The 27,233-nt window shown below is 40.5% G+C and overlaps 1 protein-coding gene across 1 annotated transcript in view; it reads left to right on the forward strand.

Annotated features, from left to right (window-relative positions):
* Positions 1-27,233, forward strand: part of LOC308237248 (complement receptor type 1-like) — a gene marked incomplete at both ends in the record, with an annotated part of 114,834 nt that overhangs the window by 41,426 nt on the left and 46,175 nt on the right. The window contains 2 exons of the mRNA XM_080647802.1: positions 21,090-21,281; positions 21,918-22,020. Coding sequence (XP_080503928.1) covers positions 21,090-21,281; positions 21,918-22,020 — 295 coding nt within the window. The remainder of the gene's footprint in view (positions 1-21,089; positions 21,282-21,917; positions 22,021-27,233) is intronic.

The following is a 27,233-nucleotide window of genomic DNA, read 5'->3' on the forward strand; positions in this document are numbered from 1 at the left end:
TCCAACTTCATTCTTTTGTATGTAGATAATCAGTTTTCAAAGAACCATTTGTTGAAAAGATTGCCCTTCCCCATTAAATGTTCTTGGCACCCTTCCATGCAATCATTTGACCATATATGCAAATGTGAGCTATGTATTCTATTGCATTGGTCGGTCTGTATTTATGCTGTAGCACTGTGTTTTGACTATTGTAGCTTTTGAGTTAGTTTTAAAATCAGAAAATGGGAGTTCTCACAATTTTGTTCTTCCATTTCAAGCTTATCCAGGCTACTCCTAGTCCCTTGAGGTTCCATATGAATTATATGTTGGATTTTTCTATTTCCGCAAAATGCATATTCAAGTAGGTGAGGGGATTGCATGTAATTTGTAGGTTGCTCTGTGTGGTATCAACATCTTAACCATATCAACTCTTCTAATGTATGAACACAGGATGTCTTTTCATTTATTTATACTGTCTTCTATTTCCTTTGGCATTATTTTTAGTTTTGCAGAGTAGGAGTCTTTCACCACCTTGGTGAAGTTTCTTTTCACGTATTTTACCTCTTTTGTATGCCCGAAAATAGATCAAACCAGAGACCTAGAATATGTGCTCTGACCAGGAATTAAACCTGTACTTTTGGTGTATGGAACTATGCTCCAAACAACTGGACCACCTGGTCAGAGCAGTATTTTACTCATTTTTTATGCTATTGTAAATAGAATAGTTTTCTTCATTTCCTTTTGGTTTGCTCATGGTTAGTGTTATGAAATGCAACTGATTTTTACTTGGTTTCATAAACTGCAACTTTGCCAAATTTATTTATTAGCTCCAACAGGTGAGTGTCTGTGCATGTGTATTTTTGTGATCTTTACAGTTTTCTACTTAAAAATCGGGTGATCTAGAACAGCACTACAATTTTATTTCTTCCTTCCCAATTTGAATGCTTTCTTTTCTTGCCTAATTGCTCTGATAATAATTTTTGCTATTATGTTCAATAGAAATGTCAAATGCGGTCTTCCTGTCTTGTTCTTAATCTTAAGGGGAAAACTTTGTCTTTCACCATTGAGTATGATGTTACCTTTGAATATTTCATGAATGGGCCTCATTATGTAGAATTTTTTCTTTTTATTTATTTATTTATTTATTTATTTATTTATTTATTTATTTAATAAATCTTTATTGTTCAGATTATTACAGTTGTTCCTCTTTTTCCCCCCATAGCTCCCCTCCACCCGGTTCCCACCCCACTCCATGCACTTACCCCCAACCCCACTGTCCACATCCATAGGTGTATGATTTTTGACCAGTCTCTTCCCACTCCCCCCACACCCCTTTCCCCGCAAGAATTATCAGTCCACTCCCTTTCTATGCCCCTGATTCTATTATATTCACCAGTTTATTCTGTTCAGCAGATTTTTTATTCACTTGATTTTTAGATTCACTTGTTGATAGATATGTATTTGTTGTTCATAATTTTTATCTTTACATTTTTCTTCTTCTTCCTCTTCTTAAAGAATACCTTTCAGCATTTCATATAATACTGGTCTGGTGGTGATGAACTCATTTAGCTTTTTCTTATCTGTGCAACTCTTTATCTGCCCTTCAATTCTGAATGATAGCTTTGCTGGGTAGAGTACTCTTGGTTGTAGGTTCTTGCTATTCATCACTTTGAATATTTCTTGCCACTCCCGTCTGGCCTGCATAGTTTCTGTTGAGAAATCCGATGACAGTCATATGAGTGCTCCCTTGTAGGTAACTAACTACTTTTCTCTTGCTGCTTTTCATATTCTCTCTTTGTCTTTTGCTCTTGGCATTTTAATTATGATGTGTCTTGGTGTGGTCCTCTTTGGATTCCTTTTGTTTGGGGTTCTCTGCGCTTCCTGGACTTGTAAGTCTATTTCTTTCACCAGGTGGGGGAAGTTTTCTGTCATCATTTCTTCAAATAGGTTTTCAATATCTTGCTCTCTCTCTTCTTCTGGCACCCCCATAATTCAGATGTTGGTACACTTGAAGTTGTCCCAGAGACTCCTTACACTATCTTCATATTTTTGGATTCTTCTTTCTTTTTGCTTTTCCAGTTGGGTTTTTGTTTTTTTTTTTGCTTCTTTGTATTTCATATCTTTGACTTCATTCTTGTGATCCTCTAGTCCAGTGGTCGGCAAACTCATTAGTCAACAGAGCCAAATATCAACAGTACAACGATTGAAATTTCTTTTGAGAGCCAAATTTTTTAAACTTAAACTTCTTCTAATGCCACTTCTTCAAAATAGACTCGCCCAGGCCATGGTATTTTGTGGAAGAGCCACACTCAAGTGGACCAAAGAGCCGCATGTGGCTTGGGAGCCGCAGTTTGCCGATCACTGCTTTAGTCTGCTGTTGGATCTCTGTATATTCTTCTTTATTTCAGTCAGTGTATGCTTAATTTTTAGTTGGTCCTTTTTCATATCCTGAGGGTCTCACTAAGTTTATTGGCGGTTTCTAGAAAATTCTTGAAAAACCTTATAACCGTGGTTTTGAACTCTATACCCTCCATTTCTGTCATTTGTGATCTGTTTCTTTGTCTCTGCATTTTGGCTGCTTCCCTGAGTTGATAGAGTGGCTTTGTGTGCTAGGTGTCCTATAGGGCCCAGTGGCTAAGCTTCCCCAGTTACCTGAGGTGGACACTCTTGGTGCACCCCGTTGTGGGCTGTGTGCACAGTCTTGTTGTACTTAAGCCTTGATTGTTGTTGGTATCACTGGGAAGAATTGACCTCCAGGCCAATTGGCTGTGAGGATCAGTTGTGTCTACAATGGGAGAACTTCTATGTAGTAGACACCCTTATAGAGCAGGACTTGCTTCAGTGGGGCTTTGGTGCTCAGTGAGTCTGCCTCCTGAGTGTGTCCCTTATGGATCTGAGGAGTTGTAATCTGGATAGTCCCACTCTGACCACTGGGTACACTGGTTCTTGGGTCTCCAAGGAGGTGCTAATTTAGCATCTGCCTGAGGCCACCCAGCAGGAGCTATGGAGAGATCTGCAGATTCCTCCTCTTTGTTTGGGTTTTGGAGGTGGCCAGATGAGGCCCAGCTGTGACGCAATGCAAGCTGCTGTGGGGCCTTGAGCCTTCTTTTGGATGTTCTGGGTCTCTCTGACTCAGAAGAGTTTGTTAGGTAATTTTAGATTTCAAAGGACCAGGCCATTCATATGCAAAAGCCTCTGCGTGCAGCTTGGGTGGGGCGGGGCTGCAGGGCAGAGCAAACAACAATGGTTTCCCATCAGCCCTGCCCTAAGAGGCCCCTGGGTCTCAGTGTCCCTTAGTAATAGCTGCAAGCACTTCTGAGAGAAAGCTGCCCTTGAGTTCCACCCAATGCCAGACAGTCCAGTTTCTCCCCGTATGAGTCTGGGTACCCAGAGTCTCGCCAGGAACTGGAGTTCAGAGCAGTCGGGAGCTTGTGTTTCCCTCCCGATTGAAAAAGACAGCTGCATACTCAGTTACCAGCCCTTTCCGCATGCGCGCCTCCGTACCTCTGCACTTTACTTCCACACCTCCTCTGAGTCTCAGTGTGCTTTTCTCTTTCCTTCTAGTTGTAGAATTTCCACTCAGCCAGCCTTCCTGTGGTTCTGGATGATGTCCGTTTTGTCTTTTAGTTGTAGTTTTGAAGTGGTTGTGCAAGGCAGCAAGTTCATGTGTTTACCTATGCCTCCATCTTGGTTTCTCATCTATGTTGAAATTTTTCTGCACTACAGAATACCTTCAAAATCACTTATTAAGCTCTCCTGTATCTTTTAATTATAAGTAGAGTCCCATTGAATCCCTAGGCTAATATTGAGGATACACTAATGATAAATTTGCATTCTGTACCACAGAATATTGTCACAGGAAATGTTACTGGAGAGGAAGAAGAATGCTGATGACTAAATACAAATTTATAATTTTTATGATACTACTTTAAATGAGAAACATTAACATTATTTATATAAGGAAAATAAATTATAAAAGATTTTGTGAAAAGACAAACACTCCAAATCTATGAATTTAGGAGTCTGTAAGCTTTACTATTTTTTTACTTCTTTTTAAAATTATTCCTTTTTTTTTTCTTCTAGAAAATTCTACACCTGCTAATGAATCACCAACTAGAGCCGATGATTTAGGTATTATTTTGGATATTAATAACCATTCTGAGACCTTAGAGTTCTCCATGAAAATATCATATTTCAAATATCTGCAGTTAGAGAAGAAACAACCTGTCATGTGAAAATTGGCATTTGTATTTATTCTAATAGCGCAGATATGATAAAGAGAAGCAGTAGTATGTGTAGACCCATGCAGATAATACAGTTTTTAAGAACTCCTTCAAATCAGATTCCTAGTAGAGTGAGGTAACTTTCTAAATTGCTGTGTTTATTTGTAGATTGAAATATATAATACCTAACTTGCTTTCCATGTGATAGTGTTATTTTGTAATGGCAATTTATAAATAATGTTCTGTCTATTCATACCTTACATATACAACCCTTAACATACCTTAAGTTGGGTTAGTTTTCTTCTACAATAGGGTTGTGTGTCACACTTTATGTAGATACACATAGTTCACACAATATTTGTTAAAGGAAAGGGTAAAGTATGGTTGTGACAGTCACATGAAATATTAGGATTTTTGTTGAATAAATGAGGAAAAATATATATTACTTTTTTTAACATTAGACTAGTTTAGTAAGGTTAATCAGTTTAGGCCTATTAAGCTTTCCCTCTGAACACTGTTGTCAAAGGTTCATTGTGCCAGTAAATCCAAATCTATTTAATTCACTAAAAAAATTGATTTTTTAAATGAAATTAAAAGAGCAGAGGTAAACAAGACATTGTATACTTTGACCTAATTTAATAAAAATAATGGCAGTTTGGGAACAGAGGTACTACTGAACATTTCTAAGGTTTAAGATCTTGTAGTATTACTTATTGCTCTCTGCACCATAAAAAATGCATGTTCAAGTTTCCATGCATAATTTATCCATGTGCCCAGGTTTTTCATTTGCATTCTTAGAATGTTCTTCGTAATTAAGATCTTAACTTGGGGGTGAGGATGCACAAGGAAAGATTCTTACGATAATGTATAGTTTGTGAAGCCTGCAAAATAGATTTATGTAATCAATTAATAGAGCTTCATTCGTGGCCAATTCCACAGACTCACTTTTGGGAAACAATATAAGTGAAATTTCTAACAAAATCATAAGAATGATAGACTGAATACTGAACTAAGCCAAATAGAAAGGGCAAATACATTCTTAAAATGATTTTCCTCTAATGTAGTAAATTATAATTTTTATAATAATTTATCCTAATATTTTTAGTAATTCCAATTTTTTAGAACCTGGTGGCGTTACTACAGCACAAAAACAAGTCAGGTCCTATTAAGAGTTTCATAAGTTGGACCCTAAGTCTGGAATCATATGAGAAGGGTTCTGTGATCACAATGAGCTGGATGCACTAGCTGTCACACTAAAGTACAATGATAAACTTTTCTTTGCTGTAGTTTACAGATGATCTGATCAAAATTAAAATGTGTGAACTATGTGGAGACGCACGTGTGCTCAATTACCTTCAAACTGGCTTTATTTTTTCTCAGATGGAGGACTCATTGCTGTGATTGTTCTGACTGTACGTAAGTGTCCCAAATTTGGATGCCACTTCAATCAAAATATTAATGTGAACAAGTGCACTTTAATGACTTTTTTAGTTTCTATAGTTTTCATAGCTTGACATTAAGTAAACCAGTCTAGAAATACCTGACCTTTTATATGATTCTACCCTGTGTTGGTATTGTATATTCTCTTGTATTCTACATGTCCATATAGTAACAAATCTTAAATCCCAAATATGCTTTGAGTAATGTTCTAAATTAGTGAGAGCTCTTGCCTGACTTACTGCAGACCCTAAGTGATGCCAGGGAGCTGCATTTAGACAGTGAAGAGTCCAGATAGAATATGAATGAATATGGGCTTAAGTAAAATGATATTTCTGCCCACGGAAATGTAGCCAACATTAATCTCTTCTCCTGGCTTTTGAAACGTGGCATTAGTTTTTAGGGTTACATGTCATTTGTTTTCTGGTTTCTTGTAGTTGTTGGCGTTGCAGTGGTTGGCACCTGTGTATAAATGTCGTCACATCAGGGACAGCAAATTAAACATGTTTCTTGAACCTGTTGTTGCTTCTCATCTTGATGTACTTGTGCAGCTTTTGCTTGCACTCTGCATTGTGTGCTGTCTTGTTAAAAACATGCTTGCGTGAGTGTGCTGTCAGAATTGCATTTCTTGCTGAAAATATTTTCATCTATTTTTAGTATTATTCTAACAAAAGTAATCTGTGCAGAGTTGTTTTAGCTATTATGACTGAAAAAAATTTCTTTGGGGGTTTGAGATTTAAGTTCTGCAGAAACTCATGGATCTTTATAGTGTTTCCCCTACCCTAGATTTACCATAGTCCTGTAGTGGATTGGGAGCCAGGACTAAACTTACAATAGTTCACTGTGGAGACTTTGACAATTCTATTCACTGTAATCTTTTTAGTATGTAAGTTTCCATGTGTCTGTATAACATAGTAGTTGTAAGAAGTTATGTAGATGTCTTATTCAAATACCCAATTTGATTTCTTTTCATTTAGAGTTGTTTATACAGGTTAAAACTGAGGATTTAAAAGCAACGTAGTTTAATTTTCTTCTTTTGTTCTCCTAATTAGCTACGTTGCAGTAAACTCAAGAGTTCAACCTAAAGTTGCTGAGAGGGGTAAATTACAAAGGCACCTCATTAACTTTATCTGTCTTTTTATCTATAAAAATGGAAAAGGGAGAAATTTCAAATAGAAAAAAGTACCAATATATATCTTCTAAGGAGAATAGTATTTGTAAGCATCACCCTTAAGTTTTTAAAAATTTTTTTACTTATTTCAGAGAGGAAGGAAGAAGAAGAGAGAGATAGAAACATCAATGATGAGAGAGAATTATTGATCAGCTGCCTCCTGCACACCCCACACTAGGGATTGAGCCCACAACCCGGGCATATGCCCTGACTGGGACTAGAACCGTAACCTCCTGGTTCATAGATCAATGCTCAACCACACTTAAATCTTAATGAAATAATTTATAATGTAATGAAAGATTTAGAATAAGTCCTGGAGCACAGACCAAGACTGAAATATTTGACTTTCAGCCATTTGTTTGCCCCATCTGAGAGTCCATTCATTTTGGAGACAGTTTTAAAATCAAACTAATATTTTTAAAGACTTTTTGTATATGTGGTTTAATAATATGTTTTTCTTTTATAGTAAGCATTTGGTTTGGGCCATGTACATTCCTCACTCATGAATAGCTCAAAATTTTATTTTTAATAATACTAGAGATGCGGTGCACAGATTCCTGCATATTGAAAGGAAATTAATTAGAAGAAATATTTGTACGGTAATTACGTTACTGCAAAAAATTACATGTTAAAATAGTATATATAATACAGTATTATAAAATTACTTGCTATGATACATATATTTAAAACAATTCAAATTAAAGTCATTACAAATAATACTACTGCTACTATTATTATTAATATTAAAAAATAATAAAACAACAATAAAGGATAAAATGAAGAAATGTGACTGCTATTGAAGACCGATGAACAAATCACGATGTGGTTCACATTGAATGTCAACAAAAAATACCAAATTCAAGATTGACAATCACAGATTGAAACACTCGCATGTGATTGGTGCCAGTGAGAGCTTTATATATATCATTCATGCGCTAGTAAACGTTTATTTTTAAATTGCCACTGAGAGCCATATGTACTGTGCATACATAAATAAAAGTTCATTTTTTAAATTTAATGACTTTTATGAATATTTTAAAAGCCTATATAATAAAAGTCTAATATGCTAAGTGTTCGGTCGTCCAGTCAGCCATGCAACCAATCAAAGCATAATATGCTAATGATATGCTAAGGCTGCTCAACTGCTCTCTATGACATGTGCTGACCACCATGTGGAAGACGCTCCCACTGGTAGGTTAGTTTGCTGCTGGGGTCCGGCCGATCAGGACTGAGGAAGACAGGCCGGACATTCTCTGGAGCCCTCCTGTGGTCCCTTTCCGACTGGTCAACCTCACGTGTCCCTCCCCGGCCCCAATTGTGCACCAGTGGGGTCCCTCAGCCTGGCCTGTGCCCTCTTGCAATCCAAAACCCCTCGGGGGATGTCGGAGAGCTGTTTTTTGCCTGATCCCACAGGCCAGGCCAAGGGACTCCACTGGTGCATGAATTTGTGAACCGGACCTCTAGTAAAATATAAAATTAAAATAAAATCCTATATAATAAAGAATAATATGCAAATTGACCCTCACGCCATCACACAAGATGGCTGCCCCATGTGGTCAAAGATGGCCACCCCCATGTGGTCAAAGATGGCCGCCACAAGATGGCCAGCAGGAGAGGGTAGTTGTGGGTGATCAGGCCAGCAGGGGAGGGCAGTTAGGGGTGACTGGGTTGGCAGGGGAGGGTAGTTGGGGTCAACCAGGCTGGCAGGGGAGCAGTTAGGCATCAATCAGGCTGGCAGGGGAGTGGTTAGGGTGTAATCAGGCTGGGAGGCAGAAGTGGTTAGGGGCAATCAGGAAAGCAGACAGGTGAGCAGTTGGGAGCCAGCAGTCCTGGATTGTGAGTCGGCCATCCCCCGAGGGGGTCCCAGATTGGGAAGGGTGCAGGCTGGGCTGAGGAACACCCCCCCCCCCATGCATGAATTTTGTGCACCAAGCCTCTAGTGTTATATAATTTATTTAGAAATGTTATCAAATATTAATATTGACTGTTTCTATTGAATTGTAAATGTTTTTGGCAGTGTTTTGTGCTGTTAAGACGCTTGGCATTCACTAATTCTATACACTTTTCATTTGTTTTATTTGAAGCACCACAATTTGATGTTTATTTAGTAATGTGACAATGTCACCCACACCATTAATGAGCATATTTGTATCGAATAGTGTTGATCTTTTCAATCAGATTCCCGAAAATTGTAAGCGAAAACATTCAATGTGTTGACAGGTGACATTTCTATAGTAACCTAACAAATATTGGTGTGACTTTACACTTATATTCTCCTCTATTTCACATCTATAGCATAAAGCATGCCATCCTTTCTGCCAGTCGGTCCTTTCTGCCAGTCGGTAGGTCAGTCAGTCAGATGTACGTATGGTCAGTCACTTAGCCATATATATATATATATATATAAATATATATATATATATTTATATATATATATATATAGTTTACCACAGTGCCTTTATTTGAATCTTATATCATATTGTAGAACTCATATATGCATATTTAATGTCCCTATTTGTAGTATATTTTTAACTCTACATATACACAGCAGTCTGAGTAGGAAAAAAAGTTTTACAATTCCAAATGGTTCATGTTGAAATAACTCATAGCAAAAGCAAAAATAGCTTTGTGTTCTTCAATTTCTTTCTTTGTTTAAAACATCACTGCATCGAAATACTTAAAGGTTCTTAAACTAATATGAAGCAAACCCTCTACCTACCAGTCAAGGGCTCTATTAAAGGTGAAGAGGTATCTGAGCACTGTAGCCCTGGATTCAAGGTTCAGTCCCACAACGGACCTGAGGTTCCATGTCTGCTGAGCTCCAAGGGATGCTGCTGCGGGGCCTGGACTACTGTGAGTAACCAGGGTGAAGACTGCCATTGATGTGCCTGGGTTCTTGAAATATGAATAAGCACCTTCAAGTTTATGAACAAATGTTTCTCCTGTTTTAGGTAATTGGATTTTTTTAAAGATTCTTCATCCTGTGTACATGCTCCAGAAAGGATGTGGGATAACACTTAGCTTTACCTCCTTTCCTTTAGGGAAAGTAAAGACTTCCATTATATTCTCTGCATTGTTTAATGTCCATAATCTCCCCTCCAAAAAAAAAAAAGTGGCTGCCATTGCCTTAGAAACTAATTTATGTGACTCTAACATGTATAGAGATGCTTGTTTATTCCTAAAGGTAACTCTGGAAGCAGGGTACTAGGCATAGAGAAGCAAGCGTTGCTGTTACAACTTGGTACCAAATGCCTTGATGTAAACTTGGACTTATGATGATTTGGAATAAAATTACCCTTCTACAGCCTTCATATTAAAGTAGAAAATTAGCATAAGGACTTATTTTTAAGATTAGTAAACACATTAAAATCAGGATAAAAAATGGCCAGGAAGTAAAATATATATATATCTTATCAATTATATAATGCGTGGAGCTACTTATTCTAAGTCACAATCAAGAGTTTGGGAGCAGATTCCACAAAGGCCAATGGAAAGGCAATTTCTTGGTAAAAGCAAAGTGGTGTCTTTAATCCCAGGGGCAAAGGGGAAGACAAACATTCCTACCAAAAGGACAGTCTGGGCCTCCCAGTCCACTCTATCTTCTTCATCTCTTAGGATTCCTTGAGGCTAAAACCAACCAGTTTTCAGACTCTTGTGAGCTTCGAAGTATCTGAAGCTCTCACCCTTAATTTAATGAATATTGAAGTTAATATAAAATACTTGTAATTAGAAATTCTTTTAGATTTTCATCTGGTTCTAAAATAAAAAAGCTTCAAATAGCTTTATTGTTTTATCAAATGAGTGTGTTTTTTTTTAATTTATATTGGTTCTTATTTATCTTTCTTATATACTGGATTTCTACTTTAAAATAAGAGAGCCTTGTATTGAATATCAGAAATAAGCAACAGCTCTGCTATCCTGGGATTTAGGTTAGGGCACATGGCTTCAATTCTGTAATTACTGATGTTTAGATGAGCACTTATTTATGGTGTTTGGGGAAATGATTGGTCGTTGGTCATCTACTACCACCTGACAAGGCTCCTAGGAAAATACTCCTTCATCTGCATTTGACATGGAACTCAATCATGAGAGCATATTTGGATAAGATGCCATAGTACTATGCTTCTCACATTCTAGTGTGTAGATGAATCACAAGTTGATTTTGATAAAATGCTGATTCTGATTCAAATGGGTCTCAGGTGGGGCCCTGTGTTTGCATTTCTGTGAGTCCCACATTCTGCAGTTTGTGGTAGGCTGCTGTATCATGGCCCCACAGATATCAGGGTACTAACACCTGGGACCTGTGATGTTAGCTCATGGCAAAAGGTCTTCAAAGATGGGACCTTGGATGGGGAAATTACCCCAGATTATCCAGGTGGGACCCTAAATGTAATCACAATCTCTTTCTAAGAGGAAGGCAGAGGGAGATGTGACTACAGCACGAGGCAATGTGACCACTCCAGCAAAATGCTGCTGGATGGAGGATGGAGGCAGGAGGCAAAAAACAAAGAATGCAGCTCCAGAAGCTGGAAAAGGCAAGGAAACTGCTTCTCTCCCAGTCCCCCTGGCCGGCGGGTGGCCCAGCCCATACCTTCATCTCCACCCAGTGAACCTGATTTCAGACTTATGTCCTCCAGAACGGAAAGAATAAATGTGTGTTGTTTTGAGACACTGTGTGAATGTCTGTGTTCATCCAAAATTCCTGTGTTAAATCCTAACCTCCAAGGGGATGGCATTAGGGGCCACTGGGAAGTTACTAGGTGATGGGGGCTCAGGCTTCACAAATGGGATTAGTGTCCCTATGAAAGAATCCCAGGAAAGTCCCTCAGCCCTCTGCCATGTGCACTTACAGCTAGAAGGCACTGCCCATGAACCACAAAGCTGGCTGTCACTAGATGCTGACACTGCCAAGATCTCGATCTTGGGCTTCCCAGCCTCCAGAACTGTGAGGAACACATTTCTGTTATTTACCAGTTACCCAGTCTGTAGCATTTTTTCTAGAGGCCAGAAGACACTAAGACTCCCAATCTGCTGTGGCTTGTTACCACAGCCACAGGAAATGAGCCACCAATGCTATGGGTCCTCAGAACACACTTTGAGGAGCAAAGCCCTGTAGAAGCAAAGCCACAGATGAGTGGTTCTCAACCCAGGCTACACATTAGCATCACCTGGATGAGTTTGAAACAAAAAGCAAAAAGCAATGCCCAGGTCTCATTGCTGGAAGAGTTAAGGCAGAACCTGTAAGTGTGGTGGCTAAGCATCACTCTGTACAGGCTCCTTGGGTGAAACTGATTAGAAGGTAGGGAGGAGCTGTCTCAAGAGAATAAACCCAAAATACAACTTTTCTTGTGTTCAAGGAAAACTCTTAAACTCCCCAATATATGGACACACTAGTCTTCCTTTTCCCCTCTGCCCCCCACCACCCCTGCCCCTTCCGAACTATATGCTGGCTTCTCAGTGAGACCTGGGCCAACACCCCACATGAGGAATTACTGAGCTGGAGACTTAACACATTATTTCACCTAAATTGTGTTCAGATTTGTGTCTCGGGCTTATTAAGAACACCTCAGCCTGACCTAACCGGTTTGGCTCAGTGGATAGAGCGTCAGCCTGCAGACTCAAGGGTCCCAGGTCAATTCCGGTCAAGGGCATGTACCTTGGTTGTGGGCACATACCCAGTAGGGAGTGTGCAGGAGGTAGCTGATTGATGTTTCTCTCTCATCCATATTTCTAAATCTCTATCCCTCTCCCTTCCTCTCTGTAAAAAATTAATAAAATATTTTTTAAAAAGAGAGAACTCCTCAGCCTTTATTTTCACAGGTGGGAACTATTGCCATGCAGCCTGCAGGAGGCCTGAGTGAGCCCTGAGTCCAATGAGCCTTCCCACTTACACACCTACAGCCAACCAGGTGGTATCATTTAGCTAAGAGGGACACACATCTGCCAACACATTTTCTATCTCATTGGAGAACATGGCCTCGAAAACGAGATTCAAGATGTGTCCAAAAGAAACAGACTACAGGAAAAAAAACAAGATGGCGGTATAGGTAAATACCTAAACTGCTGCCTCGCACAACAATTTCAAAACTACAACTAAAAGACAAAACGGACATGATCTAGAACCACAGGAGGGCTAGCTGAGTGGAAATTCTACAACTAGAAGGAAAGAGAAAAGCACACTGAGACTCAGAGGAGCTGCAGGAGGCAGAGGTACTGAGATGCGCGCATGGAGAGGACTGGCAACTGAGTGCGCGGCTGGCTTTCTCAAGCGGAAGGGAGACAAAAGCTCCCAACTGCACTGAACTCCAGTTCCAGGCGAGACTCTGGGGACCCAGATTCATACGAGGTGAAACTCGTCTGTCAGGAGAGAGAAAAGCACACTGAGACTCAGAGGAACTGCAGAAGGCAGAGGTACTGAGGTGCGTGCGTGGAGAGGGCAGGCAACTGAGTATGCAGCTGGCTTTCTCAAGCAGGAGGGAGACAAAAGCTCCTGACTGCACTGAACTTCATTTCCGGGAAAGACTCTGGAGACCCAGATTCATTCGGGGAGAAACTGGATTGTCTGGCAGCAGGCGGAACTCGAGGACGGCTTTCTCCCAGAGGTGCTTGCAGTGATTACCGCAGGACACTGAGACCCAGGGGCCTCTTAGGGCAGGGCTTACGGGAAACCAATGCTGTCTGCTCCACCCTGAGACTCTGCCCCATCCAAGCTGAGAAAAAAGGCTTTTGCAAGTCTTCTCCCATAAGGATGTTCTCCCAGTGTAGACACAGCTGATCCTCACAACCAACTGGCCTGGAGGTCAATTCTTCCCAGTGATACCAACAACAATCAAGGCTTAACTGCAACAAGACTGTGCACACAGTCCACAAAGGGGTGCACCAAGAGTGTCCACCTCAGGAAACTGGGGAGGCTGAGCCACTGGGCCCTAGAGGACACCTAGCACACAAAGCCACTCTATCAACTCAGGGAAGCAGCCAAAATGCAGAGACAAAGAAAAAGATCACAAATGAAAGAAATGGAGGAAAGCAAACGACTGGATATAGAGTTCAAAACCACGGTTATAAGGTTTTTCAAGAATTTTCTAGAAAAGGCCAATAAATTTAGCGAGACCCTCAAGGATATGAAAAAGGACCAACTAGAAATTAAACATACACTGACTGAAATAAAAAATATTATACAGAGTCCTAACAGCAGACTAGAGGATCACAAGAATCAAGTCAAAGATTTGAAATACAAAGAAGCAAAAAACACTCAACCAGAAAAGCAAAAAGAAAAAAGAATCCAAAAATAGGAAGATAGTGTAAGGAGCCTCTGGGACAACTTCAAGCGTACCAACATCCGAATTATGGGGGTGCCAGAAGAAGAGAGAGAGCAAGATATTGAAAACCTATTTGAAGAAATGATAACAGAAAACTTCCCCCACCTGGTGAAAGAAATAGACTTACAAGTCCAGGAAGCGCAGAGAACCCCAAACAAAAGGAATCCAAAGAGGACCACACCAAGACACATCATAATTAAAATGCCAAGAGCAAAAGACAAAGAGAGAATATGAAAAGCAGCAAGAGAAAGACAGTTAGTTACCTACAAGGGAGCACTCATATGACTGTCAGCAGATTTCTCAACAGAAACTATTCAGGCCAGACGGGAGTGGCAAGAAATATTCAAAGTGATGAATAGCAAGAACCTACAACCAAGAGTACTCTACCCAGCAAAGCTATCATTCAGAATTGAAGGGCAGATAAAGAGCTTCACAGATAAGAAAAAGCTAAAGGAGTTCATCACCACCAAACCAGTATTATATGAAATGCTGAAAGGTATTCTTTAAGAAGAGGAAGAAGAAGAAAAAGGTAAAGAGAAAAATTATGAACAACAAATACATATCAACAAGTGTATCTAAAAATCAAGTGAATAAAAAATCTGCTGAACAGAATAAACTGGTGATTATAATAGAATCAGGGGCATAGAAAGGGAGTGGACTGACAATTCTCGGGGGAAAAGGGTTTGGGGGGTGCGGGAAGAGACTGGACAAAAATCGTACACCTATGGATGAGGACAGTGGGGGTGGGATAAGTGCATGGAGTGGGTTGGGAACCGGGTGGAGGGGAGCCATGGGGCAGAAAAGAGGAACAATTGTAATAATCTGAACAATAAAGATTTATTAAATTTTAAAAAAAGGCATTCTGACATTATGTGCCTCCCGATGGGAAAAGATGAACAAATAAAAGTCGTCAAACCTAAATTTGATCAATCATCTAGCTCTAAGAACCATTCTACAGTCAGAACAGGAGAGAGGAATATGTTAAAAGAAACCATGGGGAGGTAATTAGCAAAACACAGACTATGGGATAAACAAACCAATTTCTTCAACATATACTCTCACAATGAAAAAATAAGTTATGGAGGGATAGGAGGGGCTTAACAAGTTGGCCCTATTTAAATCCAGATCCAAAGGAAAAAAGTCATTTCTCAAAGAATTGGAAATCTGTACAATGACTATGTATATGATAATTAGAAAGAATTAGTAATTTTGTAAAGGTATAATGAGATTGTGGTTATTTTTTTAAGGAATCCTTATTTTCTAGGAATTCTTACCAAAAACATATATGGGTAAAATGATGTGATACCTGGGATTGCTTCAAATCCTATGGGGAGGAGGATAGTGGAATAAAACAAGATTGGCCATGAGTTGAAAACTGTTGAATCTGGGTACAGTGCACATGGGGGTTCATGGTAATATTCTGTCCACTTTTGTATATATTTGACCTTTTCAAAAATAAAATTGAATATACTGCTTTGAAATGCTTAAATAAAATGCATTTATACTAGTAAAAAAAAAAAAAACAGACTACAAAGACTTAATCACGTTTTGAAGGACATGAGAATTCTCAATGGTAATGTATATGTCAGATGATGTTGGGAAGTCTTGTGAGATAGAGAACAATGATGAGGGATCAGGCAGCAGTAATTGCTTGGGGTATACAGTGAACTGATGGGGCTCATCAGGGTCTGTCCCTTGGTGGAAGGACAGTGTTTCCCGCCTTAAGAAAGAGGAGAGGCTTCATCCTGGCCAAGGAAGCATTTGGACACCCTAGACTATGCAATACCTCCTTTCAGTCTTGACTGTGTTAAGTGCAGTAGGACATGCCTCCTCCAAACTACTGGTCCTGTTTACTTCCCCCTGCCACAGCCATGGTTCAGAAAAGACAAGACTGAAGTGAAGATTTTGTGAGTTACAACGTATCTGTGGGTTTTCTGGAACAGGGCACTTTTTCTTTAGTTGTTCAACTCTGAGAACACTTTTCCTTTGACAAAAGAAGCAAGGGGGATTGGTGACATTATTCATTTGTTCTCTATCTTATCTACTCAGTACCTCAGGATATGCCATACTGTCTTGTATCCTACATAGCCACCACAACAGAGGGCAAGAAAACATTCTTGTGAACTTGTAATTTAATGCTATCACTGTGATGATCAGCATATGCATTCGGGGTAGTTCAGTTGTCAGCCATGCTGCAATGCAGAGTGCAAGAGGTGCCTCTGTAAATGACACTGGCTATGAATTTGATCCCATGAGAAGTCCTTTGGGGCAGGTATATTTCTCTCATGATCAACAGTTTTATACATCACCTCCACACGGAGGGACTTATATGCTCAGCTAAGAATCAAAACATTGTGTTGTTCAGGGAGGAACAGGAATTTCCATGATTTGTTGAACCCAGAAGTCTTCAGTACATCTCAGATGCAGAATGTGTAAATATATATGAAGTTTTGTAATTCCAGAAGGAGCATTTGAGTTTTGTACTGAGAGCTTCCATTTCCTCACCAACCTCTCATTCCTTAACCCTGTGTGATATGTGTTCTATCTGCATCATTCTATGAACAAAATAGACGTGGATACAGAAACTGGATTATTAAAATTTTATTCATTACCTGATTCCAGATGTAACTCATACTTATAGAGAAAACTGAAAAAAAGCACAAAGAAAATGAAATATTCATAATCCAATCAACTCTTAGTTAACTTGGGAATATTTCCAATTAATCTCTTTTATGTGTACCAATATACACTCTGTTTTATAAAGGGAGTGCCAAGGGTCACATCCTGATTTAGAGTCTGTTTTGTCCACTTACAAATCTCTCAGTTACATTGATATTTTAACATCGCATGCTGCATAGGATTCCCATAAATTCCTTATTACTGTTACCAGACAACTAGCATTTCATATTTTGCCAAAGTTTTACATCTTTGCTCACAGCTCTGATGATTACTTTGGGAAAAACTCTAAACAGAAGTGGAGGTGTAAAACTCATGTCCATTGTAAAACTTTTAACGTACAACAGAGTCATATTAAAAACGAAAGTTTTGAAGATACTGCTACTCCCAATACATTTACTCACAATTGCTGACATTTTGATTCTTTGCCAACTAAAGAACAAAATGTCAGCTCCTTTTGTATGCTCTTTAATATCCCTCCTTACTCTTTTTAAAAACCAGTCTTACAGGTTTACTCACAACGCTATACGTAAATCTTGCTCATTCTTAATGTTCCAGAAATGAGATGGTTTCCTCACAAAAGTTCTCCCTCTTATTAATTCCTACTCATCTCACCAATCATGGCATTAACCACATCCAGAAATTTGACACTTAATATAATACACCCTGTCCTTACCGTTTTCCAAACGTGTATTTTGTCTTCGATAAATCATTTAGTTCCGAAATGGCAAGGGTCCTATAGGTTGAGACCCAATATCCTTAATGGCACGGTGTATAATAATGTATCTTCCCAGGGGCCTCTCAAGGGACTAGGGGCAGAGGCATTTATATTGGGGCTGGGGGTGCAGTGGCCAAACTGTCTTGGTGATTTTGAAATCTACCAGGCCTTGAGAGGATTCAGTAGCAGACCTTCAACCACGGAAATCTCAACTATTGTCCCTAATTATGCGTGACTAATGCCAAATATGAGTAAGGCCCTGGCACTGTTATCTGTAGAAATGGGGTGTCCCCTGGCAGAAGTGGGGGATCCCTTTTCCCACAGGGTGCCTGGGGCCGGGTCCTATAATATCTCGAGAAAAAGAATTTTCTGAGACTCCAGCTGCGTGCTGGTCTCTAGGCAACCTTCTGTCTGGACTCTTTCTTTCTATTTTCAGGGCAATTCGCTTTATTCTTCCATCCAGGTGTCCCGGAAAGGTGCAATGACGACTGGGCCAGCTCTCGTTTCCTTTCCGCCCTTTCTACATGGGGTGGTAACTGCCTGTTTAGGGACATGGCAGTAACCCACCACTTCCAGCAAACCTTGGCTGGTAGAAGAATGGTCAGCCCACACAGGCCGGGGCGGAGACTGAGCAGCGAGAGGACAGGATTGGGTTAGACCTCCGCCGGGCCACGCCCCGTTCCTTTGCAGCCCGCCATTGGCCCCGCCCTACCGTGATTCAAAATCCAGACCACGCCCACCAACGGTAAAGAACTTGACACCTTTTGAGTGTGGGGATTGTTGCGTCTGGTACACGCACTCAAAAAGGCAAATACTGTCCCTCAGGTTCCCCGCTGATGTCCAGAACAATGACGGCATCTTACCAGCCACGCAGGGCATCTTACTGCCGCCTGGAGAGTCCCTTTTCCTGGGGCTTCCTTGGGATCCTTTTGCTGGCCCTAGAGCTCCTGCTACCCATATGCTCAGGTAGGGGAAGGGAAAGAGTGTCAGCTCTGGAGGGAAACTAGAGCGGGTAGGGGAGCTGGCCCTCCAGAGAGGGGGGCGAAGGGAACTTTGCTTGGTGTGTGGGGTAGGAGGCTCAGGGCTTGGTGGACCCAGGTGATGCGGGGTCAGGGTAGAAGCCTTAGCCACAGATTCTTAGGGTTGTTCTGTGGGGGACCCAGAAGTGAGGGGGACTTCAAAGGGCCCGCGGTGAGGGTTGTTAGGTGGTAGGTACTGAGCCTCTTGGAGTGCTGGGTGCAGTCAGTGTGTGCTGCGGGCCAAGCTGTGTCCCTAGCAAAAGCTTGCAGGTGTTTGGGGACTGAGCTAATCAAGATGTCAGAGGTTAACCAAAGAACATATGTGCATATATGCATAACCCATGGACACAGACAATAGTGTGGGGAAGGTCAGGAGTGGGGCGGGTGCTGAGTGGATGAGGGCAAAGGGGTGGGGAAATGGGGGACATTGTAATACTGTCCACAATTAACAAAAGGAGATGGGAAGCCGTGACCAGGTGTTGAAGGTGAGGGCTTGCTCTTCAATGCCCAGCTGTGTGTGTGGATGTTGCTTGGGGGAGTGCTGGGCCCGTGGGGAGGCTTTGCCCCGTGTTCCCTGGGCTTAATGAGGCCTTGGAGGGTGGGGTGCTGTGCCCCACTGGGTTGGGCTGGGGGATCCCAGGCCAGGTGTACCAGGTGTATGCTTTACAGAAGGGTCCAGGCCAGAGGTTCAGGGTGTGGGGTAAGGAGCTCACTGCTTGCTTTGTATGGGGTTTGGGGAGCGCGTGTTACCCACAGAGCCCTTAGTAAGTGAGAGCTAGCTGCAGGGCCTGGGATTTAGACGTTCTGGGAAGGACACACAGTGCTTTTTGTACAGAAAGGTAACAGGCGGCTTGTTGCCCCCAAATCATATTGGTATTGCTGTCCAGGCTGTTGCTTGTTTTTTAACTGTGGAGTTCCCTTCTCATTCTCATCCAATATCAATAATACGCTATGCTATTCCCCAATGTCTTTGGGCAATATTTTTTCTTTTTTTCACTAGGTTGGGTCCCATTTGAAGGAAGATTAGAAGCAACCTAAAAAATACTGGTAGCAAAACCTAGTGAGAAATGAGTCATAAGAAATGAACAATAAATTATATCAATAAGCTTTACCCTGTAGCTGATAAACTTAAGCTGAAGGCCATCCACTACGTTTGATTCATGTTTCACTGAATAGAATCAATACATATATACATATATATGCTTATTGTATAAAACATATACAATCATAAGACAAACATTGTGAATACTTTATATTTCCAACTGTCCTTATATGCATGTGTGTTTCTATGCCCAAGTGATTTTTAGGATCCTATTACATAGACAGTTTGTATGCTGCATTCTCTTCTTAGGAGAATTCATTCAATAAAGGTTTGCCTTATATGTGCCAGGCCCTGTGCTGGTTCTGGGGACACACTGGTGACCAATAGCAAGCCATTCCTACTTTCATGATCCTTATTTCACTCTTTGTCTGTTTGCACAGGAACACCATGAACATTAACAGCGACTGTGTTTTGCTCCCTGTTAGATCCCCAGAGCCAGGCGCACAGTAGGCATTCAATAAAGATTTGCTGAAATTTGCTGGGACTGGCGGACAGTAAGCAAACCACAATGCTAGTGTTACAACCCCAGTCAGGTGCCCTGGAGGAAGGAGCATGACTCTCTGAGAGCCTTTAACCAATGGCTGTTGGGAGGGAGGCTTTTCTGCTCAGAGGCCACACTCTGCCACTTTGGGGCCTCTGCACTTGCTGTCCCCAGGCTCCTCCTTTCTCTTGCATAATTGGCTCCTTGTCCTTCAGACTCAGGTGTGATGATATGCCCTCAGACACCCTCTCTGAGCAAAGTATCTCATGGAGACCCACACACTCCAGCTCCAATTCCCCTGACTTGTTGTCCCTCTTCCCAAACCACCCTTTCTGTCCTAGCTCTACTAGAATGCAGAGATCCTTTCTGGCTTGTCACACTGGCATTAGCAAATGCTCAATCTTTTTTCCTTGGTAACACCACTCTTTTATAAGTGCCAGAAATATGAAGCATAATATTAAGTGGGGCTGACAGCCCAGTAAAAATTCAAATCCAACAGGAAAACAAAAACTACCTTGAGAAAAATGAACATAAAAACAAAACCTTTCAAAATGTATGGGATACAGCAAAAGCAGTCATATGATGAAAGCATATACCTATAAGGGCCTTCCTTCAGAAGCAGATACAATCCCAAACAAACAATCTAATTTACATTTAAAGGGACAAAAAAATGGGAAGGATACATACCTACAAATATATTTTGAAACCAAAGTTATTGCTACTGTCTCTTCAATTTGCTGTTGAAAGAATATTCAGGTTATTCCCAAAGAATCCAAACGCTAATGGAATGTAATTTAAAGCAAGCACAGCTCATCATCTGGTAAAAACCTGGCACAAATCATTTAAAATCTCACCAAGGACTTTTTATTTATTCCATACAACCTGGCTGCTGCCAGGCCATACTCCCTGGCTGGTGGAAAAAAGAAAATACTTTACTTTCATGTTCTTATTCTCTTATGCTCAGATGCCTGTTGTGACCTACCAAGATTTGAATCTATGAAACCCAAGGGTGATCCTGCACCCCCTTACAATCCTGGGTACCAAATAAAATATGAATGTCGCCCAGGATACAGGCGGCGTTTTCCTGTTCTTCCCACCTCTGCTGTTTGTCAGCCTGATAACACCTGGGCACCTCCTCTCCAGGAGGCGTGTACAAGTAAGAACACAACCTTTTTTTTCTTATTGCTCTAAAGATTTTCATGCACTTTAGATGGCATATTCCCCCATTATCATGATGGTTTTCTCAGATGGATGTAAATTTAGAATCTATTTTTTCAGGCTTTGATAATCTCCAGGAAGTCTTTTATTTGGCCATTGATTCTATGCATAAATGTGAATCTTACATTTGACCATTAACGGCAACATGGATGGACGTTAAGAACATTATGCTAAGTGAAATAAGTCAGAAAAAGCTGAAAACTGTATGATTTCACTCATATGTGAGATATAAAACTGGAACTCATAGACACAGACAACAGTTTGGTGGTTACCAGAGGGAAGGGTGGGGAGTTGCGGGGGTAGCAATGAGTAACGGGGACCAAATATATGTAACGGAAGATGGTTTGACTTTGGGTGGTGGGAGCACAATGCAATATACAAATCATGCATCCTAGAAATGTACACTTGAAACCTATATAAGCTTATTAACCAATGTCACCCCAATAAATGTAATAAAAATAAACAAGAAAGAAAATATTTCCATGAATTTAATAGAGCAATGTAGAATTTTCATTTTGACTCAAATATGCTTTGACATTGGTATAAAACAACAAATTTGCAATTTTTCTTTTAGAAAAGTCATGTCCACAGCCAAGAGAACCCCCAAATGGCAAAATAGTCTATGTTAGTGAAACTATGGAGTTTGGTTCACAAGTCCACTATGCTTGTAATGAGGGGTAAGTAAGCTGCTCCTTGGAGGAAGAAGGTAAACATTGCTGGTTCCATTTTTGCTTTGGTTCTCCTCTCAAGCATTCCCATTATGTTGATTTCATCTTGCTGTCTGTGGAACAAGTTGTAGTTATAGCCAATCAACCCTTGGAGACTGAAAAGATGTGAAATAAATAAAAAGAAATTGAAATAGAAGGAAAGCACAATTGTATCTATCTATATAAAAGGCTAATAGGCTAAGTGTTTGACCATCCGGTAATGACGTCATGTAGCAACTGCTGGCTTCCTCTCCCTAGTGACGACTAGCCTCCTTGCAGTTTCTTCAGCCCAGGAACACGCAGGGGAAAACACTTTACACTGTAACCAAATGTCTGTGAAGAGTTTTCCTGGGCTTCATCTCATTTGATCCTCACAGAAGTCTTGGAGTAGTAGATAGGAGACTCGGTGGAATCCTATTTTCTTTTCATTAGCCGGAAAACGGAGATTTAGAAAGCTTAGAAACTTGACCCGATTGAAAGGAAGTAGAAATGGTGGACCTTGAAAATGACTTCAGGTTTTCTCACTGCACAGAATGTAATCAAACACTGCTGCAGCTCTAGCCAGCATGGCTCAGTGGATATAGCATTGGCCTGCAGAATGAAGGGTCCCAGGTTCAATTCCAGCCAAGGGCACATGCCTGGACTGTGGGATCAATCCCCAGTAGGGGGCGTGGAGGAGGCAGCTGATCAATTATTCTCTCTCATCATTGATGTTTCTCTCTCTCCCTCTCCCTTCCTCTCTGAAATCAATAAAGAAATATATTTTTTTAAAAAAAACAAACACTGCTGCAGTTAAATATTTTACCCTTTGTTCTCCCTGCATGATCTACAATAATAATCTGCTTCATCTTGATATATTTACTGCTGTGTTGCTGACAATTACCTGAAAGAGAAGTTGGGGTGCTTCACTGGGCTGGAAAAAGTTTAGCTAAATCAGGAAGCAGTTTATTCTATATAATTAATTAAGCAAGTTTATCCTATATCTATAAAAGGCTAAGTTGACTGGTGCATGCGCGATACATATAAAGCTCTCACTGGCGCCAATCTCATGCATGTGTTTCCATCTGTCATTGTCGATTGTGAATTTGGTTGGCACTTCTATTATAGAGAAAGGGCGAATAGCGATATTAAAATATTTCTTCTAATTAATTTCTTTTTAATGTTCATGACTTCATGCACTGGGCCACTAGTCATATAGTAAGTAATAATAAGCCTATCATAGTTATTAAAAATGTAGTAATCATGGTGACATGGTCCGAAATTAAATTATAGTAGGTTGGAGGGTGGGCGAGAGAGAGACGGGGAGTTAGTTAACAGAAGAAAGGGCAGAAACTTATGAAATGTGTGTTGAAACTTTGAATCAACATTCAGACCTATTTCAGAATAGTGTGAACGTAAGTAGTATAGCTCCTATTCAGTAAGGGCTAGCTGACCACTAGATTTCCCTACATCCTGCTTCCACATGAACTTCCAGGCAGTTGCCAACAAACAGTCCAAAAGCAGCAAACACTTCTACCTATAGACTACGCACCTATCCCAGAACTAGCCCCAGTCATCCTTCTTCTGCCCCCTTATCTATAGCCCATGTAAATTCCTTCAAAATAACTTACATCTTTCTACTCAAAGCTGTAAGAGAACCCCATTACACCAGGATGGCGGAAATGTTTGCCTTCATCTGTCCCTGCGGCTGGTGGTTTAGACTGCATGCCCCAGGACCTGGTCCTTTTTTCTGGGGAGCACATGGCTAGTCAGTAAACCTGTTCCTTCAGGAAAACATTAGTCTGTGAAGGTTTTGTTTCACAACTTTATCCCGTTGTGGTCAGGGAAGATACTTAGTATCAAATCCATCTTTTTAAAACATATTGATTGGTTAATATTAATTTGTGGCTCATCACATAATCTATTGTGGAAGATGCCCCATGTGCATTTGAGGCGAATGTGTGTTCTGTTCTGTGGTGCTCTGTCTGTGAGATCTAATTGTTGAAGTGTTGTTGGATCCTCTGTTTTCAGTGTTACTTATTTCAGTCTAGTTGTGCTATCTATCATTGTGAGTGGGATATTGAAGTCTCTCAACTATTACTGGAGAAATGCCTGTTTCATAGAAATGTATATTTCTCTCTAAACTTTTGTCCGCTTTTGCTTCATGTATTTTGAAGGTTTGTCATTTGGTGCATAAATGTTTATAATTATTATATCTTCTTGCAGCCTATAAAACTGATTAAAATATAAGGTGCTTCTTGTCTCTTATAACCTTTTCTGATTCAAAGTCTGTTTTGCCTGAATTAGTATAGTGGCCCTACCCTCTTTTGGTGACAATTTGCGTGGAAGATCTTTTTCCATCCTTTCACTTTGTCCTTGTTCATCTCTTTGAATCCCACGTGAGTCTCCTGTAGACAGCATATAGGTGGATCTTTTGTTTTTATCCATTCTGCCCATATCTACATATTGATTGTCAAATTTAATCTATTTAAATTTAAAGTAATTACTGACAAGGAGGGCGCTATTTGTTTGCTTAAAGCTTCCCCGACCCCTCATTTTGTGCAATTCTCTTTTCATTTGCTAGATTTTGTAATGAAATATTGGAATTCCTTTCTCACTATAGTGATTTTGTTTGTAGTTCCCATGGGGATTACATTTAACATGCTAGAGATATAACACTACAATTTTAATTTCTACCGATAATAATTGAAATGCTGGCTTCTACACTATATATTTTCATTGTATGCTTTGTTTCGTAATTCACATAGAAGATAAACATGCATTTACAGACCATTGTTACAATAAAACTAGATTTAATAATTGCCCATGTATATACCTTCAGTGAGATGTTGATCCACACGGCATGACTTAATGTAACCAAAATATGTAGGGTTGGATGCCTGCTGCAATAAAACCCAAACTTGTGAGGCAGGCACTGGTGCAAAAGGAAAGAGGCTTTATTCAAGTGCCCGAGACCTGGAACTCACAGCTCTAAGATCATCTGACCATCCTGTCCAAGCCCCCAGAACTTACATGGATAGGGAGGGGACTGATTTTTTTATGCAATTATTTTGCTACTTTTTGGCACACTCGGATCCTGTCCATTCATCGTTATAGCTTTTGGTGCGCTTAGTGGAAGAATCTTCCCCCAGTACCATCGTGACCAATAGGGGAGACTCCCTTATACTAGGACTGACTCTCTAGATAACATTACTCATTAGTGTCCTTTAATCTCATCTTTTAGGACACACTTGAGCATTTTTACAGGTGGGGTATAATGGCAGCAAATTCTCTTAACTTTCATTCCTGGGGAAGTCTTAATATTTCCCTCACTTTTGCAGCACAGTTTTACTGTCAAGAGGATATTTGGTTGAATTTTTTTTTATGAGTCTATTAGTTCAATGTCTTCTGGCCCCCAAGTTCCTGATGAGATATCTGCTGACTATTTAGACTCCTTTTCTTGGATTTTGGCTTTGACATCTCAGTGGTATCAGTGGGCTCAACCGGAGAGTGATGGTCTTGCCCATCAGGGTACTCCCCAATACCCGCCTCTCTGCACCTGCCGCTCAGCTGCCCCATGAAGGAAAAGAGGACTATGGAACTGGAAACTGCAGACCGGTCCCAAGAGGGCCTGCGGAAGATGTCCATGCAGTTTCTCTGACTATTTAAGAGTCTTTTGTCTAGTTCGGGTCCCCTCGGGCCTTTTGCAGGAATAGTTTTTGTTGGTTTATGTTTTCCGTTAAATGGACCATACTTTCCTATTACTTTGTGTGCCTTATGAGTTCTTGTGGAACTGGACATTGGAATCGAATAATGAGGTAACTCTAAATATCAAATTCTCACCGTTTCCTAGGGTTTATTGTGTTATGTTATTGTTTTGCTTTCTGATTGTTGAAGCGTGTCTCTGTGCTGAGGATCAGCCTGACATGTAAACTGAGCCTTCTGCTGGGCATGCGCATTCCCTCTACTTGTCCCCATATATGCAGTTGTTGTTTAAATTCACAGTGTTTATTGTCAGTCTCCTGAAAGGGGAAAAGTGAGAAATGAAGGATGGAGCAATGATCTCTGGATTTGTGAATCCCCTGGATGGATGGGTCTTGCAACTTTGGGGGAGGTGTGACAACAATGGCTGGCAACCCCTGTCTGCCTCTCTGCGATCACAAACAGCAGTAGATTATGCGAGCACAGATCCCCAAGGACATGGTCTTTTTTGCTCACCCTGGTTCCCTCAGGCTGCCTATAAGCTGCCAAAGGACCCGTGCACAGCTGCCTGCTGTGGGAGTGGGAGGGTAACTGCCACTGTGCGAACAGCTGAAATGGACCAATGTCCCTGCATTTCACCTTCCCAAGACGTTCCTGGAAGTGCAAGCTTTCAACAGACCTCAGAGTCAAAACAGTGACATCAGGCAGATTCTAGCAGTGAAACTGTTGTCTATTGGAGAAAACAGATTTTTGGTGCTTCCTACCCAGTCATCATTGTAGAATTCTCTCCTAATACATTGTAATATAGAATCAATGAATGAGCCTTGGAGGAAAAGTCAGCTGGAAGCATGAATAGGCGGTTTTACTCACTATATTTGAATGAGATCAAGTTAGAATATCCAATCAATAGTTATAGAAAGAGAATCTACTTTGTGAGCTACCAAAAGATTAGGACATAGACTAGCAATTTTCAACCCGTATGCCACAAGAATTTTTAAAACATGCAATACCTGACTATTTAGTTGGCACACTGACCTCTTAGACTTTCAAATAAAAAATGACAGCTGCCAACACAATAATAGCCATCCGGTGTGAATGAATCAAAATTAAACCTATTTTTTGCCCAGATGGGCAAAAAATATATATTTTGGTGTACCTCAGAATTTTACTAATTATTTTATGTGTGCCATGAGATGAAGAAAGTTGAAAATGGCTGACATGGATTATTCTCAAAGAAATTTTAGCCTCATTGAGAAGCACAGTATATACAGAGAAGTGTCCAATAAAATAGCAAGTGGGCCCTAACCGGTTTTGCTCAGTGGATAGAGCATTGGCCTGCAGACTCAAGGGTCCCAGGTTCGATTGCGGTCAAGGGAATGTACCTTGGGCACATACCCAGAAGGGAATGTGCAGGAGGCAGCTGATCGTGTTTCTCTCTCTTCAATGTTTCTAACTCTCTATCCCTCTTCTTTCCACTCTGTAAAAAAAAAAATCAATAAAAT

The sequence above is a fragment of the Plecotus auritus genome (assembly GCF_963455305.1).
Source record: "Plecotus auritus genome assembly, chromosome: 12".
Classification (NCBI taxonomy): Eukaryota; Metazoa; Chordata; class Mammalia; order Chiroptera; family Vespertilionidae; genus Plecotus; species Plecotus auritus.